The 18,842-nt window shown below is 39.5% G+C and overlaps 1 protein-coding gene across 3 annotated transcripts in view; it reads right to left on the bottom strand.

Moving 5' to 3' along the window:
- Positions 1–18,631, bottom strand: part of LOC105043514 (zinc finger CCCH domain-containing protein 19) — a 32,252-nt gene extending 13,621 nt beyond the window's left edge. For all 3 annotated transcript variants that reach the window (XM_073255774.1, XM_010921088.4, XM_010921089.3), the window contains exons 1-3: positions 18,029–18,631; positions 17,856–17,935; positions 14,265–14,452 (exon numbers count right to left, since the gene is read on the bottom strand). In XM_073255774.1, the coding sequence (XP_073111875.1) occupies positions 14,265–14,452; positions 17,856–17,935; positions 18,029–18,495 (735 nt within the window). In that variant the 5' untranslated portion in view covers positions 18,496–18,631. The remainder of the gene's footprint in view (positions 1–14,264; positions 14,453–17,855; positions 17,936–18,028) is intronic.
- Between the last annotated feature and the right edge of the window lie 211 nt (positions 18,632–18,842).

Raw genomic sequence — 18,842 nt, 5'->3', positions numbered from 1 at the left:
GGTGGTTTGATCTTAATTGAACCAACCTAATCAAAATAGGTTAAGCACAATTAGACTAAATTAAACCCAACTTAATTAGGCTTAATTAGGCTCAATAAAATCCTAATCAAATCAGAAATTGACTAAGCCCAACCCCTGATCAAATCAGAGACCAAACCATCTCGACGATTAGGTCAACTCTTAACCTAATCGGGTCAAACCCAACTGAATCCAATTCAATTGGACTTGATCCAAAAATAATTACTCAATCAAATTGAGTTAATTAGCGATCAAATCACTAATAAAACCTCTCATAATTATTGAGTCCAAATCCGATGGACAATCGGGTATCAAAGTCCATCAATATGAAACCTTGATCGAAGAGTTCAAATTTCAAATTCAAAATTTGAAATTCAAAATTTTGACCCCGGTACCCAAAATATGTGGAACTCATGATCAGAGAATCCTAATTCTCAATCATAGAGTCCCAGACACATAAGACTCATAATCAGCCATCAAATCAGAAAGGAACCTCTAATGTGTGTGACCCCGCAGGTTCGAACCTAAGCCGGTAGCACAGGAACTAATTCCTGTACTAATCGAAGTGACCATCTAGCAATGATACCCAACGACTGGATAGGTCGAATAGTCGCAATAGCAACATTCAGAACCTACGTGAATATGATTACCGTATAATTCATCCCTTTTGACCCCTGTGTTTAGGACGACTCAGGGTTAAACTGTCAACCCTGATTAGATTATCCGAGTCGTGTTCAACTCAAACAATCCTGTGACTCCTCACTAGGACTACCCTGGCCAAGGTTTTGCTAAATTGAAACACGACTGTACACAGCTCCTAAACTGGAGTGGTCAATCCCATCTTGACACACGCACCGACAAGTCAAGTACTTGACTACACCCAGCAGCTTTCCGTCACTAAATTAGAAATTCAGGTAGTCCAGTGCGTAAGTGCAGTGAGTTGCTTGCAAGTCACCGTGGCGGTCTCAGGTCGGAGGGACATTTATACCCATATCCCATCGGAGCAAATCTTGACAGCAGAAATAGCTCCGGAGTCGGTCACGTTCAGTGCAGATGTACCATTACATTTCACCTGTATGCCATACCAGTGTCTCCACACTCTTTGGTTATGAGGATAACCAACCCATATGGCACACAACGACCTATGCTCGATAAACGTTGTCGTCCTTGGTAACAACGTATCATTTGGTCGCGAACAGGTTTAAGGACTAAGCGACAAATCCTCCTTTGTCGAGTCTAAATAGTCCTAAGGACTTCACCACAACACAGGAGTTCATTAGAAGATGAAACATTTGTGATGAAAAAATGCCAAAATAACTTTTATTTATTTATAATTCATGCACTAATACAAAAGGAGCACAACCGTCAACAGGCTGACGATTGGCTTTGGAATACTATTCCCAACAATCTCCCACTTGGCCTAAAGCCAATCGGTGCAGTATCTAATACCCATCTTCGACTTGTAGTCGTTGAACTCCTTCACCGCAATGGCTTTAGTGAATGGGTCGGCCAGGTTCTCCTTCCCGTCGATCTTCTGAAGGTCGACGTCACCTCGATCCACGATCTCCCGGATGAGATGGTAGCGGTGCAGAATATGCTTCGTCCGCTGGTGTGCCTTCGGTTCCTTCGCCTGAGCAATGGCTCCAGAGCTGTCACAGTAGAGCAAAACTGGACCAACAAGGGAGGGTGCTACTCCGAACTCAGTGATGAATTTTCTCAGCCACACCGCTTCTTTGACAGCATCTGATGCAGCAATATACTCCGCCTCGCATACTGAATCAGCCACAGTGTGCTGCTTGGAACTCTTCCAGCAGATAGCCCCACCATTAAGGGTAAAAATAAATCCTGACACACTCTTGCTGTCATCGCGATCAGACTGGAAACTAGAGTCTGTAAACCCTATAAGTCTCAAGTCCGATTCACCATAAACAAGCCACTGGTCCTTAGTATTTCTTAAATACTTCAGGATGGTTTTAACAACCTTCCAATGATTCTCCCCTGGATCAGATTGGTATCTACTCACTACCCCTAGTGAGTATGCCACATCTGGTCGTGTACATGTCATGGCGTACATGATAGATCTCACTGCCGAAGCATATGGAATCCTACCCATACGCTTTCTCTCTTGAGGTGTTGTCGAACAATCCCTTTTCGAGAGAGAAATTCCATGGCCTATCGGTAGATAGCCTTTCTTGAAATTCTCCATGCTGAACCTTTTCAGCATAGTATCAATGTACATGGACTGGGATAAGCCAAGCAATCTTTTGGATCTATCCCTATAGATCCTCATCCCTAGGATGTAGGAAGCTTCTCCCAGATCCTTCATGGAGAACTGTGACGACAGCCAAATCTTTATTCCCTGTAATGCAGGGACATCATTCTCGATTAAGAGAATATCATCCACATACAATACAAGAAATACTACTACTGGACCATTAGCCCACTTATAAATGCAGGACTCTTCTCCGTTCTTAACAAAGCCATACGTTTTGATCGTCCTATCAAAACGTATGTTCCAACTCCGAGATGCCTGCTTAAGTCCATAAATGGACCTTTGTAGCTTGCATACCTTAGACTCATCTGTGGATGTGAACCCTTCAGGTTGTATCATATACACCTCTTCGTCCAGCTCTCCGTTTAGGAAAGCTGTCTTCACATCCATCTGCCAGATTTCATAGTCTAGATGGGCAGCTATCGCAAGCATAATCCGAATGGATTTGAGCATTGCCACAGGAGAAAACGTCTCGTCATAGTCTATACTATAACGTTGACGATATCCCTTGGCAACCAGACGGGCTTTATAGGTCTCCACCTTTCCGTCTGCACCCCTCTTCCTCTTGAAGACCCACTTACACCCTATGGGTTTCACTCCTTCGGGTGAGTCAACCAATGTCCACCATCGTTGACCTTCATGGACTCCATTTCGGATTTCATGGCCTCTAGCCATTTCTCAGAGTCAAGTCTCTGCATTGCATCCATGTAGGTGATCGGATCCTCATCGTTTTCATCAAGTTCGACAGGATCGCCATCCCGGACCAAGAAACCATAGTATCTGTCCGGTTGATGTGGTACTCTACCAGACCGCTTTAAGGGTGCATAATCAATGGGCTCCGGATCTGATCTAATCAAATCCGGTTCAGGTTCAGTAACATGTGTCGGATTTTCCACCTATCGAACTTCGTCAAGTTCGACCTTAGAGGCAACAGTTCCTTTGAAGGAACTCCTTTTCTAAAAAATTGCCTTAAGGCTGACAAACACCTTTTGCTCATCAGCAAGATAGAAATAATACCCTTTGGTCTCTTTTGGGTACCCTATAAAATTACAATTGTCAGACCTAGGTCCAAGCTTGTCTGTAATTAAACATTTAACATAAGTCGGACACCCCCAAACCCTAAGGTGCGAGAGTACTGGCTTACGTCCTATCCATATCTCATATGGTGTTTTGGCTACAGACTTACTCGGAACTCTATTTAGAAGGTAACAAGCCGATTCGAGCGCATATCCCCAGAGGGAGATCGGCAGACCAGCAAACCCCATCATGGATCGAACCATGTCCAATAAGGTCCGATTCCTCCTTTCAGACACACCATTATGCTGTGGTGTTCCAGGAGAAGTCCACTGAGAGAGAATCCCATTCTCCTCTAGATATGTCAGAAACTCATTGGAAAGGTATTCACCTCCTCGATCAGATCGAAGAATTTTAATACACTTCCCAGTTTGTTTTTCTACCTCATTTTGAAATAGTTTGAACATTTCAAACGACTCCGACTTATGCTTCATTAAGTAGACATACCCATACCTCGATAGGTCGTCTGTGAAGGTTATGAAGTAGAAATATCCACCTCTTGCATTTGAGCTCATAGGTCCACATACATCAGAATGTACCAGACCCAAGAGTTCACTGGCTCGCTCACCTTTTTCAGTAAAAGGTGACTTGATCATCTTTCCAAGAAGACAAGACTCACAGGTTGGAAGTGATTCACAATCACCAAGTTCAAGAATTCCTTCTTGAGCCAACCTGTTTACCCTATTCTTATTGATATGACCTAGCCTACAGTGCCAAAGGTAGACTTCTGACACATTATCTATTCTAGGGCGTTTACCGAAGTTTTGAACCACATTAACAGGCTGTGATAGTAAGTAAATTCCATTATTTAATTGTCCAACAAACATTGTAACACCATTCAAAATGATATTGCAAATATTTCTTTTTATTAAAAAATCATAACGTACATGGCCAAAAGGCCTACAGAAATAATATTTAATAAAAAACTTGGACAATAGTGACATTCACTCAGAATTACATTACGAGAATTGATTACAAGACTCATGATTCCTAAAGCTAGAACTGGAACTTTGCTTCCATCTCCAACGTTCAGGAACCTCTCGCCTTCATCAAATCTCTTACTGATCTGCAGACCCTGCATCGAATTATAAATATGATAAGGGCTTCCGGTATCCAATACCCAAGCAGTAGTATCACAAATGAAAAAGTTGCAAGGAGTTATCATATAATTACCTTGCTTCTTCTTCGGCCTGTTCGGGTCCAGGGAGGCAATGTATTGAGGACAGTTCCTCTTCCAATGCCCCTGCTTCTTGCAAAAGAAGCACTCCGCCTGGCACCTGGTCGGGCTTGCGCTTCTTGGTCTGACCCTGTGCAACCGTCCCAGCATGAGGCTGCACCTTCTTGTTCTTCTTCTTCTTATTCTTTTTCCCCTTCCCAAAGGGTCGACGACGAGAAGAAGACCCTCCCACTACATTCACCGACTCCTTATGGAGCTGGTGATCTTTCTCAAAGTTCTGCAGCAACCCCAACAACCCGTGGTAGTTTACTGCAGGCTTTGTCATTCGAAAATGAGTAAGGAATGGGAGGAAGGACTTGGGCAAGGAATTAAGGATCGCATCCTTACCGAGCTGCTCGTGCAGAGGAAAACCCAATTTGCTTAGGCGCTCAATCATCTCGATCATGTACAGTACATGATCAGTGACTGAGGCCCCATCCCTCATCCGAGCATTGAAAATGGCACAACTAGTTTTGTGCCTTTCAACGTCGTCAGGCGTGCCAAAGGAGTCGTTCAACATTTGAAGCATCTCCTGTGGCTGGGCGTTCTCAAACCTGCGGCTGAACTCGTCATTCATTGCTGCCAGCATAATATATCGGACGGTGGTGCGGTCATTGAGCCACTTCTGGTAAGTATCTCTGATCGTCTTACTAGCGTTCGGAGCTGGCTCCTCAGGTGCTGGATCCGTTACTACATAAAGGATCCGCTCATGCTCAAGGACGATTTTCAATTTTCGATACCAGCTATCGAAATTAGGTCCCATGAGCTTGTCATTATCTAATAATGACCGGAGCGACAGGGTAGTGGCCATAGCTGTATAAAGGAAAACCAGACCTCTATTAGTACATAAATTAATACCAAAGACTTGAACTTTAGTCTAAAGTTTTTCCCAATATTTTTACAAACTGGTAGCCTCAACCTCCAATTCGAGGAATTACTTTAATTCCTTAATGGGTACTAGAATCCACACAGACTACACACGAGCCCAACTTTGGTTAGTCAACCCATGTGCATCTATGGGTAGGTTCTTAACCAGTTGTTTCTCTAAACAACTTCTAGTAATCGATTTTGCCCCAGAACCTAATCAGTAGGCTTTGGCCTCCACTGAAAAAATCTGGTTAGGTCCAACCATTAACATGACTTAATTTGGTGAATCAGACCAATAAATAATCAGGTCCGATTTTGGCCGGCCAACCTAACCACCATCAGAAAGACTCAACCAAATTATCATATTATGAATGATAATTCCATTAGCCAATGAGCACCAGGCCTTTGGGCCTCCAATGATCATTGAACTAATGGACTCATTATCACTCACTTAATAGGAGGCATTGACTTAGTTATCATTATAACTTAATTATTTTAGGGACCTAATAATTTTTGAAGATTTTATTAAAGGATAGTAGAGAAAAAATTATCCATCCAATTTCAATCCTCCTACTAACTTCACCAAGTCAGATTAAAAAGGATTTAATTAAAGCTGGCATTAGGAGCACCTAAATCAGTCACACTGATTTACCTAATGACATGGGTGAGCTCTAATCACCAAGTGATCTAATCAAAATCTAACTTACCAGATTGACCAGGTAAGTGAGATCAGTGGTGGGGATTTGCCATTAACTCGTCAATGATCGAATCAATGCGAGTAGCTCCCGCTTAAGAACCACTGGTCAAAACTGCCAAACTTACCTTAGACACCAACCGGTTCATTAGTTTTAATTTTGATCAACTTAATAAATAGGGCTCCACCGCGTAGCCATGAATTAAGTCCATCTTGGTCTACTTAAAGACATGGACCCATTCAACTACAACTATTGAAGTTGAGTCTAGAGTATCCTTGACCTAATCTAATTCAACTTTTGATTAGATTTGACCAATTACTCCATTTAGTCCATTTTTAAGCTAACCTTAGGTCTAACCCAATTATGGACCTAATTCAACTAACCCATTGACCCACAAGTTTATGCAATTGTCTTAGGTCTTAATTCACAATTCTAGACCTACTAGACAACACTTAATTCTTTTAATTAAGTACTTGGGTTGATGGGTCAGGGTTTGGCATTTCGAAAATAATTTTCAAATTTTGAAAGATTTTATTTTCTGTTCACCAAATGTGTTGACTCATTTCACAAACGGGTCAGCACAATTCATAAACAGCAATCCTATTGCTCATTTCATAACAGAAAATAACTCAAAATAAATCATGAATTTTCTTTTAGATCTAATCTAACACATTCATGATAAATTTTATAATTAAGTCCTTTCGCTGCTTCATCGGTATGGGATATAATTGCATCGGCACCCCTACCACCATAGGAGACCCTATCGAATGGGAAGAGAGGGCCTTTAAACCCTACTTTTCTTCTATGACCGGACGGCCATGGCAACCAACCCAATTAGATTACTTGCTACTTGGATCAAGTATATCTAAATATACCAATTTTAAAATTTAAATTTTGAATTTCAAATTTCAAATTTCAAATTTGAGATTTCAACCAAATTTCAAATTTCGAATTTCCAATCTTTGAATTTTAAATTTTGAATTTTGAATTTCAAATTTCGAATTTCAAATTCGAGATTTCAACCAAATTTCAAATTTTGAATTTTCAATCTTTGAATTTTAAATTTTGAATTTTGAATTTCAAATTTCGAATTTCAAATTTCAAATTTAAAATTTCAAACAAATTTCAAATTTCAAATTTCAAATTTTAAAATTCAAATTTCAAATTTCAAATTTGAACTTATAGATTACACCTTAATCTATGCATGCATATGTATATTATATTCTAGAACCATGCTCTGATACCATTTGAAGCGAAAATTCAGTGCAGGGGTAAAATGATAATTTTAAAACTTTTTTAAAATTACTATTTTACAGCGAAATTATTAATTAATCTCATTAATTAATACTAATTAACCCTACACTAGGATCTAAATATGATACAACAGCATGCATTTAAATTTGAAATTCAAATTTGAAACAGTAAACTTTTACTGTACTGTGTTCAGAACACATCATCTTTTGCGGGTAGTCGATCACCGCAATCTGATCACCGTCGGAGGGCTCTGATCGTCACGTCGCAGCCACACTAGTGTCTGGCCTCTGCAGATCGTCCACACGAAGCTCCCGTCTGATCGGCTCCTCACGAATGCTAGTTCGTGATTTCACCCTTTTAATCGCTGATGTTGATCGAACTCCTTCGATCGATGTGTGCCGACTCTTCGAATGCTCCAGATCGTCTGCACGATTGGTTGAGAGGCTGATGGATCTCTCCCTGAAATTTGATGGACTCACGACACTCGTGGCACACCAATCTCACTTCCCGAACCCTAGGTAGAAACCCTAGGGGTACACACCAAAAATCCTGCGCCCAATTTTCTTTCTTTTCTTTCTTTTTTCTCGGAAGGTTTTGGACCTTCACCTCACGCACAAGGCTTCCTCACGCCCCACTTTCTTTCTCAGAATTTTTCTTTTACGCATGCCCCAGCTTCCTATCTCTTTTAAAATAGTTCAAAATGTGTCTTATCCGCGTGAGAGGATAAAGACAAGTGGTTACACATTTGAATTCAAATCAAATTTGAATTCAAATGAAAACCAACTCATCCCTATCCACTTTTTGTGCGTGGACTCTTTGTGCGTGGAAAGGTTTCACGAGAAACTCTTTCTCGTGTGAATTATGTGGCGCACAAGATGGATAAGCTTGAAGGCAAAAGAGATAAGTTATCCATTCAAATTCAAACACGCTTTGAATTTGAATGGTTAACTAATCAGCTTTATCCATCCATATGGTGCACAAAAGTGGGCATGAGAAGGGCTTTGCGTGAGAAAAAATTTACGAGAAGTTTCTTCTCGTGAATTCAAATGGGCGCAGAGATTTAAGGTGGTGCAAGGATTCAAATTCAAATGGTGGTTTGATCTTAATTGAACCAACCTAATCAAAATAGGTTAAGCACAATTAGACTAAATTAAATCCAACTTAATTAGGCTTAATTAGGCTCAATAAAATCCTAATCAAATCAGAAATTGACTAAGCCCAACCCCTGATCAAATCAGGGACCAAACCATCTCGACGATTAGGTCAACTCTTAACCTAATCGGGTCAAACCCAACTGAATCCAATTCAATTGGACTTGATCCAAAAATAATTACTCAATCAAATTGAGTTAATTAGCAATCAAATCACTAATAAAACCTCTCATAATTATTAAGTCCAAATCCGATGGGCAATCGGATATCAAAGTCCATCAATATGAAACCTTGATCGAAGAGTTCAAATTTCAAATTCAAAATTTGAAATTCAAAATTTTGACCCCGGTACCCAAAATATATGGAACTCATGATCAGAGAATCCTAATTCTCAATCATAGAGTCCCAGACACATAAGACTCATAATCAGCCATCAGATCAGAAAGGAACCTCTAATGTGTGTGATCCCGCAGGTTCGAACCTAAACCGGTAGCACAGGAACCAATTCCTGTACTAATCGAAGTAACCATCTAGCAATGGTACCCAACGACCGGATAGGTCGAATAGTCGCAATCGCAACATTCAGAACCTACGTGAATATGGTTACCGTATAATTCATCCCTTTTGACCCCTGTGTTTAGGACGACTCAGGATTAAACTGTCAACCCTGATTAGATCATCCGAGTCGTGTTCAACTCAAACAGTCCTGTGACTCCTCACTAGGACTACCCTGGCCAAGGTTTTGCTAAATTGAAACACGACTGTACACAGCTCCTAAACTGGAGTAGTCAATTCCATCTTGACACACGCACCGACAAGTCAAGTACTTGACTACACCCAGCAGCCTTCCGTCACTGAATTAGAAATTCAGGTAGTCCAGTGCCTAAGTGCAGTGAGTTGCTTGCAAGTCACCGTGGCGGTCTCAGGTCGGAGGGACATTTATACCCATATCCCATCGGAGCAAATCTTGACAGCAGAAATAACTCCGGAGTCGGTCACGTTCAGTGCAGATGTACCATTACATTTCACCTGTATGCCATACCAGTATCTCCACACTCCTTGGTTATGAGGATAACCAACTCATATGGCACACAACGACCTATGCTCGATAAACGTTGTCGTCCTTGGTAACAACGTATCATTTGATCGCAAATAGGTTTAAGGATTAAGCGACAAATCCTCCTTTGTCGAGTCTAAATAGTCCTAAGGACTTCACCACAACACAGGAGTTCATTAGAAGATGAAACATTTGTGATGAAAAAATGCCAAAATAACTTTTATTTATTTATAATTCATGTACTAATACAAAAGGAGCACAATCGTCAACAGGCTGATGATTGGCTTTGGGACACTATTCCCAACATTTAATGCCTACAATTTCGTTTTTTCATTTAAAAATTTTGCATGACGAAAATACCCCTACTCTTTGAAAAAATTATGACTTCCTGTGGCATATTATAACTTTCTACATGCACGATGTCATAATACGGCCCAAAAAATTATGACATTCTGTAGCATATTATGACATCCTGCGTCAAATTATGACTTTCTGCATTATGACTTCCTGCATGCAGGATGCCATAATATGGTCCAAGATGTCATAATATGGTCCAGAATGTCATAATATAGAAGGAACGTTTTTGTCCAACCACTTTCCAACACGCATTTAATGTCTACAATTCTACATTTTCGTTTGAAAATTTTGAATGACGAAAATACCTCTGTTCTTTGAAAAAAATTATGACATCCTGCGTCAAAATTACGACTTTGTGCACGTAGGATGTCATAATATGGATATAAGATGTCATTATTTTTTACAAAGGACAAAAATATTTTTGTCATTTAAAATTTTCAAACCAAAAAGCGAAACTGCAAGCATTAAATACGCGTTGGAAAGCGATGGCTATGTGGACCGATCACATAAAGTGGTGTACTCTACGTCGGATTTTCTACACCGCTCACGGTGCACAAAGAATTTCGCATAATACCTCTTACCATCCGATACTGGGCATACTTATATCGTACCAATATAGTGTCTCATACTATATTGACATTCGATATGCTGTCCTGTACCGTACTAAACCACATCCCAACACTATAATAAGATGGTACCGGTACAAGATCTAATACTGAGACAGTGAATCTTGACTAACTTTTTTTATGAGAAAATAGTATTAAATAGTCTTATAAGCCCTTTTTCTCTTGCATGATGGACTCCACCGTAGACAAGGAAAACTATAATCAATTTGTTAAATAGCATTCAGAAAACTTCTAGTTATTTCCAGTATTACCCCTTGTTCCCTTGCATGATGGCTTCCATGTACTTAGATCTAGGCTTTAATTGGCTCGAGGATGGACCCTATTATTTTGGTTTGCTTATCATTAAAATCTGATGGGAAAATCAGATCTATAGTAGTTCCAGATCTCGTGGAAAGTTTTGCATCAAAATGGTAAGATTCTAATGGCGAAGCACAAGTCTGAGCAACCTCTTTAGCATTTAACAAACACAAATAATGATTATAAGGTCGTCACTGAGACTTGGATCCCATCCACATATAGGCCCAGGGGTTGGTTATGGGTCCAAAAATGGACCAATCAAAAAAAAAAATTGGATCCAAGTCCAAGTCTTGTAAAAGTGTGTCCAACCCAAACCAGGCCCCACCTGGTCATACTATATGCTACAGCATGAGATGGATCTTATGAACCAGGTCTGATCCAATTCTGTGTTTAATCCAGTCCTGTTCCAAACATAAGTTTTGCCCATAGATAATATATAGTTTTACAAATATCCATCACATTTCTCATGAAATCTGTCAATTGCACAACATATGTCAGTGGTAAATTGTTTTAAGGACGTGATGGGAATTAAATTAACTAAACAATGCTACCCGCTTGAGACCAGATCCTGTCCAGTCTATACCTGATCAAAACCTGATGAGTGTTGGATCATATGGTTCCTAACATACCTAGGCTCGACCTATAGAACCAATGGATCTGATGAAAACGTGACTATTCTGACCTAGACTAACTATATACTTTGACGGGTAGGGTTACAGTTAAAAAAATTTAGACATGAACCCCTATTTGTCCAAGGCTGGTTTGGAAGGACTTAAACCAAAACCAACCCAATATCATACTTAATCATGAAATGGGAGGAGGCCATCTGTGTGTCCACAAGGTGGAGGAAGAAGAGTGGTAACTATAGGTTGATGACAAAAGCATCTTTAGCTTCACATCTTTAGCTTCACTAGAGCTTGACGATATTATAATTAGATCTTGAGTCTTTTAGCTTTCCTTTGGACCTTTCAAGCACAATCCCCACCCCTCCCCCCCCCCAAAAAAAAAGACCCCACCATAATAAAGAATCTTTAGTATGGCTTTTTACGCAATTGAACAAGTTGGCACATGGCAACATTTTATTTGTCCAAGGACACATTATACCGATGGTTAATATTGAATCTCATTCAATGGCTAGAGATCATTTTTTTTGGAAGGCAAACAACATGTAGAAGACAAAGGAAAGGTCAGCTACTTATGGAAGGTAATCTACAATAAGTACAATCAAAAATTCGCCAATCAAAGGTGATCTCCAATCAATGATCAACCAAATATGGAAGGATGCCGAACCAAGGATGATCCCCAAGATTTGAACAAAAATGGAATAATATTTAATCCAAAGATTCTATCAAATATGGGAGACAAAGAAAGCCTTTCAATCAAGACGGATATGTAAAAAGAGGAGAGAATCCACATGTACCAAGATCCATGCAAAATTTATATTGCCCATCATTATTCCTTTTTGTTTTTTTCCCCTTTATTTTCTTGTACCTTCCATTTTGTAGATGATAAGGAGATGCTACAAAAGCCAAATAATGGTGTAAGTTCTGATCACAGATGAACGAACAAGAGTTTCTTTCTTGCATTCAACTTTTGAGTGGTGTGAGATCATTGATCCCCTCTTAAAGCAAGACAGAGGCTCCCCTCTACCTCCCAACTTCTTCTCCACTTAAACTGAAACAACCATTTTGCCCTTACCCAATCTTTCAAAACCTGAAATCCATCACCAAGCCCCATTTCAGCAAGCTGTCCAAGATTATAACCACATACAACCCTTCAGTAAATGCTCACTTATCACCTCCAAATACTTTGTCCCATCATCCTTCCTTAGATCCTTGATTCCACACCAAGATCAACAACTACAAACCCATGTCCAGCCCCTGAATACGAGTGGATTATTGTCTTTTGACCATGGCATTACATCAACATCAGATCAAAGTGATGTTGAACTATCTTGAACTAAGCACTCACTTGTCTTTCATGTGCTAGTTTTGCTTCTCTACAAATGATGCATGCTAGCCTGATCAATTTTTTTCTTCAAGTCCATTGAAGTCCTATTAAATATTTTCCATCCACACCTAAACGTGAAGCATGATTCCCCATACTCTTATTTATTAGTAAATCCTAGTAACCCTATTTGATGTGTCACACCACGATGAAATATTGGACAAAGAAGATCCAACTGTGGTTGATCAATATGAAAAGCACTTGGATGATCAACTACTGTAATTTGGAATTTCAATAAGGCTTCAAGACCAAAGATCACGATTCACCTAAGACCTACAATTAATTGGCTGCAACTGGTCAATTTGGGATCGATGGTCCAGTATGGCTCCATCCAAAGGCCAACTGATTTTTAAATATATAACTTAAGTAGAAAAAGTCCTGGACACCTCTTCCCTTTGCATCATGTTGTCTCAAAACCAAAACATCATGTTGTGTCACTAGAACTACTTATCTGGGAAGGATTGATGCATAGGCAAGAATCTCCAAAACATATAGTTTCTTGTCTAGGAATATTATTCTTCAAATTCATCTTAACTTTGTCAAGAGTGAATTATTGGTAGTAATATCATCTTCATTCATACAACAGTATGGCCGAGTGACATCTAAATCTCAATCACCATAGATCTGATACCAGTGGTGCTTCATGAATCTGGACTGTTTGCTAAAATTATTCAGTTTCATGCAAATAAGACATCTTTTGGTTTACCGTGTCAAACTTTTTAAAAAAAATTGCAGAATAAAGGTCCCATGTCAAAACTTTAACAATTAATATGAAAAGTAACATGCCTAATGACTGAAATTCTACATGTACATACAACACTAGATTTCAAGAAGCACAACTTTTTGGAATCCATCTAAACCTGCTACCTAATAGATTACAAGTTTCAGTAGCCTTTTATCAAATATTATCCTCTTTATTCTTGGTCTGCACAACTGGGGGAAGTCCATTTCCCTTATATTGCCACCCAGGGCTTGCCAAGCCACTCCAGACCAATAAGGCATCTTAATAGCCTTTTATCTGGGCACCTTAAGGCATCTGGATGACTTTGACATGAGAATAACAGTTTCAGGTGATGCAAGTGCAACAAAATAGCAAATATATTATATAAATCTGACATGCAAGCAACCAATTAGGACAGAAATAGCAGATTCCCAAGCTCATATTACAAGGAAATCGAAAAGGAAAAAAAATCAATCAATTATTCTCTCAAATTTAGAGAGCACACTTTTGATTGTGACTTGCCATTTGAAAGTTAAATGTATTATTTCAGATATATTCTTCTTTAAAAGGAACCAATAAATCCAAGAATAACTATTAAATTTTCAGGAAGGAATATACAATGTATCATGTATAAGTCAGATCAAGAACATACCTTATTCTCATTTCCATTCTCATTTGATTCTATCAATATTACAGTGCTATAGCAAGTCTCACAGAAGCCTTTGCTCCCTCTAACAGAAAAAAAATTAGCTTCTCGAATGCAAACTTTGCACAGAGAATAGGTACAGGTATAGCACATGTACTGAGCTGCCTTTTCACATATGCTACATATATGCCAACCTGATATGCAAAGTGAAAACAACCAGATGTTGACAAAGATCCAGCACGTAGTAAAACCATAGAAAAGTTCCAACAATTTTATAAACCAAAAATATCTAGATATAGAGAATAACAGCAATGCCCTATTTTATTGACCCAATATTTTGCTATCAAGGACAATATTCCACAGGAAAGGAAATATGAGAAATTTGCAAAAGAAAACACAAAAATAAACTTTGATGCATATTAAAGCCAAAGGCAACCATAAGTTATGAGAATTATCAAGAGAACAAGTAAGAGCAACTGACTGATTAGATCTTAAATTTACAATGCTTCTCTAACTACCCTCCTTGCAAATACTTGTAAAATGCCTTTTCTGCATTCTCAACTTTCTGCCCAAGAGATTCTTTTCCCTTTTTTGACTTTAGGAACCCTTACTGTAGAGCAGCTATATAAATTACCTCTTATTAAATTTACATCAAAAAATATCGTATATAAAAATGTTAGCATGCCATTTCCATAACAACTCCAACCCATTCCTCATGAAAGTTAAGCATCTAATGCACGAATGAAAGTGTGGCTGCATGTGTTTTCTTCCTTGATTTGCTTCTGGTAATATATATCATGGATGAGCTAATTAATTTGATAAGAATGCACAAATATTTACAGCTTCAGCCAAAAGATATGATAAAAAAAACCGCAAATTTCATAACTAGAAAATATAAAAATAAAGGAAAGTAAATAGTCAAGAAAAGTGGATGACATATCATTTCAAGTCATTTTGCTTGGTAGCTTTAGGGTATGAATTTTGTGGTTCTATAAAATACATAAAAATCTTTAAAAATAAACAAGGATTTTAAAAAAATATATTTTCAAATTAATTCTAATACTGCTGTACTGTATGATGATAATTTAACACAAGGTAATCAAAATGCCTATGAGATTTGAGCTTGAGAATAGGCAAATTGATAATGAATAACTAATCTAAATATCTTTCTGATATGTTATCCCAATTCTTACAAAACTTATTAAAACTCACAAATCCCATGGAAAAGCACTACCAAAATTTATAGATGTGTATAAACTCTTCACTTATGGCCTTTTTGGCTAATGAAACCCCTAATCTAAGGGGATAACTCAGGAACAAAGGGTGTGCCATTTCCAAATGAAAGGATAAAGAGGTGATGAAACCCACCAATTCCAATTAGCGCCTTCATTCTATCACAGATCTTACAGATCCATTATCTTTCTAATCCTTTATGACAAATCTTACAAATCTTATTAAAACTCAAATCCCTTGAAAAAAAAACTAATGAAAGTTATAGCCTTGTATAAACTCTTCACTTATGGCCTTTTTGGCTACCAGAAGTCCAAAACCCCTGATCTAAGGGGATAACTCCAGAGCAAAGGGTGTGACATTTCCAAATGAAAGGTCAGAGAGGTGACGGAACCCACCAATCACAATAAACCCTTCAATTTTTGTGTGGATTTTGTCATCCCTTAAGAATAGTTAGCAGCCTGGATGGTAATCCAATTTCTATATTTTCTCCATCTCTATGATATTCCATTGATAAGTTTTTTTAATGTGGATGGCGAATACCAACATCCAACCAAGCCATTAGACAAAATGAATCCAAGAAACATCATTCTGCAGTTTCTCTTCTTCTTCTTCTTTTTCCATACTTCCTTGATGAACCACTAGTGTGCTTTATCATATCCCCATATTGGACAATGCTCACTAAATATCCAACTTATTAGTTTGGGCATAATGACCAAGCCTGGATTCAGTGACAATGTGAAGGTCAATCCATTCAGCAGTACTACAATTTTTTGACACTTCAATGCATTTTGTCCCTTTGTACACCTTTCTTTCATGATCTTCAAATGTGCATGATTCAACAGTCTATCGCCATCAACACATACTTTGAAAAATGTTTTAGGGAAAACCTATTTACAGGTCAAATACAAAAATAAATCGAGAATCTCTTGTGATTGATGATCTAGGTTTGCAACAAGATGAAATGGTTGTCAAATGTGAAATACTTGTCATAGGTTTAACTAAAAATCAGATATATCATGAGATGGCCAAGAGCATTCATGTGTGAAATCACTTCATCAAGAATGTGGCTGAAGGGTATCTATCATACAACACATAACCAATAAATATGATGACCAAGATTGTCCTTGTGGCTGTTAGTAAGTTCAAGTACTTCTTGGACTTGATTGATATTTGAAGTAGCAAAATGGTGTCCCTACAAAGCTTTGTGGATGAGACAATAGAGGCACATCCGTGGGGCTTACAAGCCCAGGTAGAGATTGCTGCATTGGCGTCTTGTACTTAGACATCAACAAAGAGAACAGCCTCTCCATGAACCTTCATCCTAGTGGCTAGATCTTAATTAGATGTCGCGCAGATGTCTATGTGTGTTTGACACTTTAGGATTTAGGGTATCTTCTTTGAATTTTGGAGTTTTGAGTAGCAACGCATTAGGATTTGTAAGAGATTTTGTAATTTCAAGAAATCAACCACCTTTATAATCCATATAATAGTAAAGCTTCTGCTGTTGTCCCGCCAATGGGCATACCCCTAGTGCCGAATCACAAGTATTTTTTTTCCCTTTCTCTTTTTAACATGTGACTTGTTTCCTATGGTCATTTCTTACTGCCTATAGAACCTTACATTTGGGTTTTTGCCACAATAGTTACAAATTCATTGGTATAGTCATATGAAACTTCATTTTCATCTCTTAATTCCATTGCAAAAGAAAGTGACTTTGCATTCTCGCATGACCATAACATCAATTACCACTTATTCATTAATGGATTCATAGAGCTTGCCTTACTTTTACATCTGTTCTGTGTTCCAAGAAAATTGAATCTAAAGAGAGTAATGTTGGCATGGAAGTAGCTAATTGGATGCTATCTTGCCAATAAACAGAAGCTGTTCCCAATCGAGGTTAAGGAAACCATCAATGCATCCTGAATTAAGCTAAAACATCAATCCTCAGAACAAATGCATGGAACGTACTTTGGTACCCTCTCAATTCCTTGACTTGCTTCATGCTATTAACTTTTCTTTGATGTATCTGGCTCTGGAGAAATGTATTTATCTGAGCAACCTTTATAAAAGAAACAAAGTGATCGAGCCGAGAAGGTACATTGTCCAGCTCAATACTGTTGGTCAAACAAAAGTGAAATTTCACTATCACAGAAATGAAGAAGCTAAACTCACATAGCCTGCAGTCATGAATCATTTGCTCAAAATGTTTTTCTTGATTTCAACACACCACGAACAACATCTCTACAATACTATGTAACCAACTAATTGCCAACTGAAATGGCCCATTCCAAAATCCAACTCCACACTAAAGAGTCAACATACACGTCTCACAAACAAATACCGATAACAACATGGAAAACTTACCACAATTCCACCGTCCTCTTGTGCGAAAGAAGGCATCGTCCCGGTTGACACATGCCGGGTGATACACCTTTGAACAACCCCTAGAACAAAAAACATCATTTGAACCAGAAGATCTCAACAAAACCATCATCGAGACCCTAAAAATGACACACCGAGAGACAAAACCAACTCACCTACGATCGCAGACCACAAGATTACCCCCATCGAAGCATATGAAGCACACTTCCTCCTCCTCCTTCCTCTTCGCTGGCAGCGCCCTTCCGCCGCCCTGGGCCTTAGGCGGTCGGCCGCGTTTCCGCTTTCCGATGCCCTGGCTCGCGGCCTCGGCTCTGGGGTCCGCAATTGCCGCGCCCATCTTAGGGGCCTCCTCTCCAGCAGCAGAATCTCCGGGAGCGGCCGGATCGAAGGCAGAAGCCTCCTCCTCGTCTCCGATCAGGGGTGACGGGCCGGCAGAGGGAGAGAAGAGGAGCTGCGAGTCGTCCACCTCGGTTGCTCCAATCATCGCTGCTCCCCCCTCCCCCTCGTCCTCCCAGTGGGGAAGGGTGGTCTCCTCGCTCTCCGGCAGGGGCGGGAGCGGCGGCTCCTCCCCGATCTGGTCGAGGGTACGAACATCCAGAAGCTCGTCTTCTTCGCCGTTCATGGATCGAGATCTAGGGTTTAGACGAAACCTGGGCGTTCGCCCTTCGCTATTGTGTGGGGAGTTTTGTTGTTTGGTTGCGAAGGCACTCCGTCGGCGAGACGAGGAAGCGATTGCTGAGGTAGGATGGGATTTTGATAATGAGTTTTTTAATGGCTCTCTCTTTTTTTTTTTCTTGGTAACATGTGGATCCCCCTTTTCGGTGGTGGGTTCGGCAAAGAGAGTTGAGGACGGTCGGTTCTCGTGAGTGAGAATGACGCCCAGCGCCACACGAGCGGCGGGGTGAGGGTGCGACCGTGGGTGAGGAATTTATATGTCTGATTTTGAAGAATAATTTAGGAGTCAGACAT

Source organism: Elaeis guineensis, chromosome 4, assembly GCF_000442705.2.
Source record: "Elaeis guineensis isolate ETL-2024a chromosome 4, EG11, whole genome shotgun sequence".
Lineage (NCBI taxonomy): Eukaryota > Viridiplantae > Streptophyta > Magnoliopsida > Arecales > Arecaceae > Elaeis > Elaeis guineensis.
This window is presented reverse-complemented; position numbering and strand designations above follow the sequence as displayed.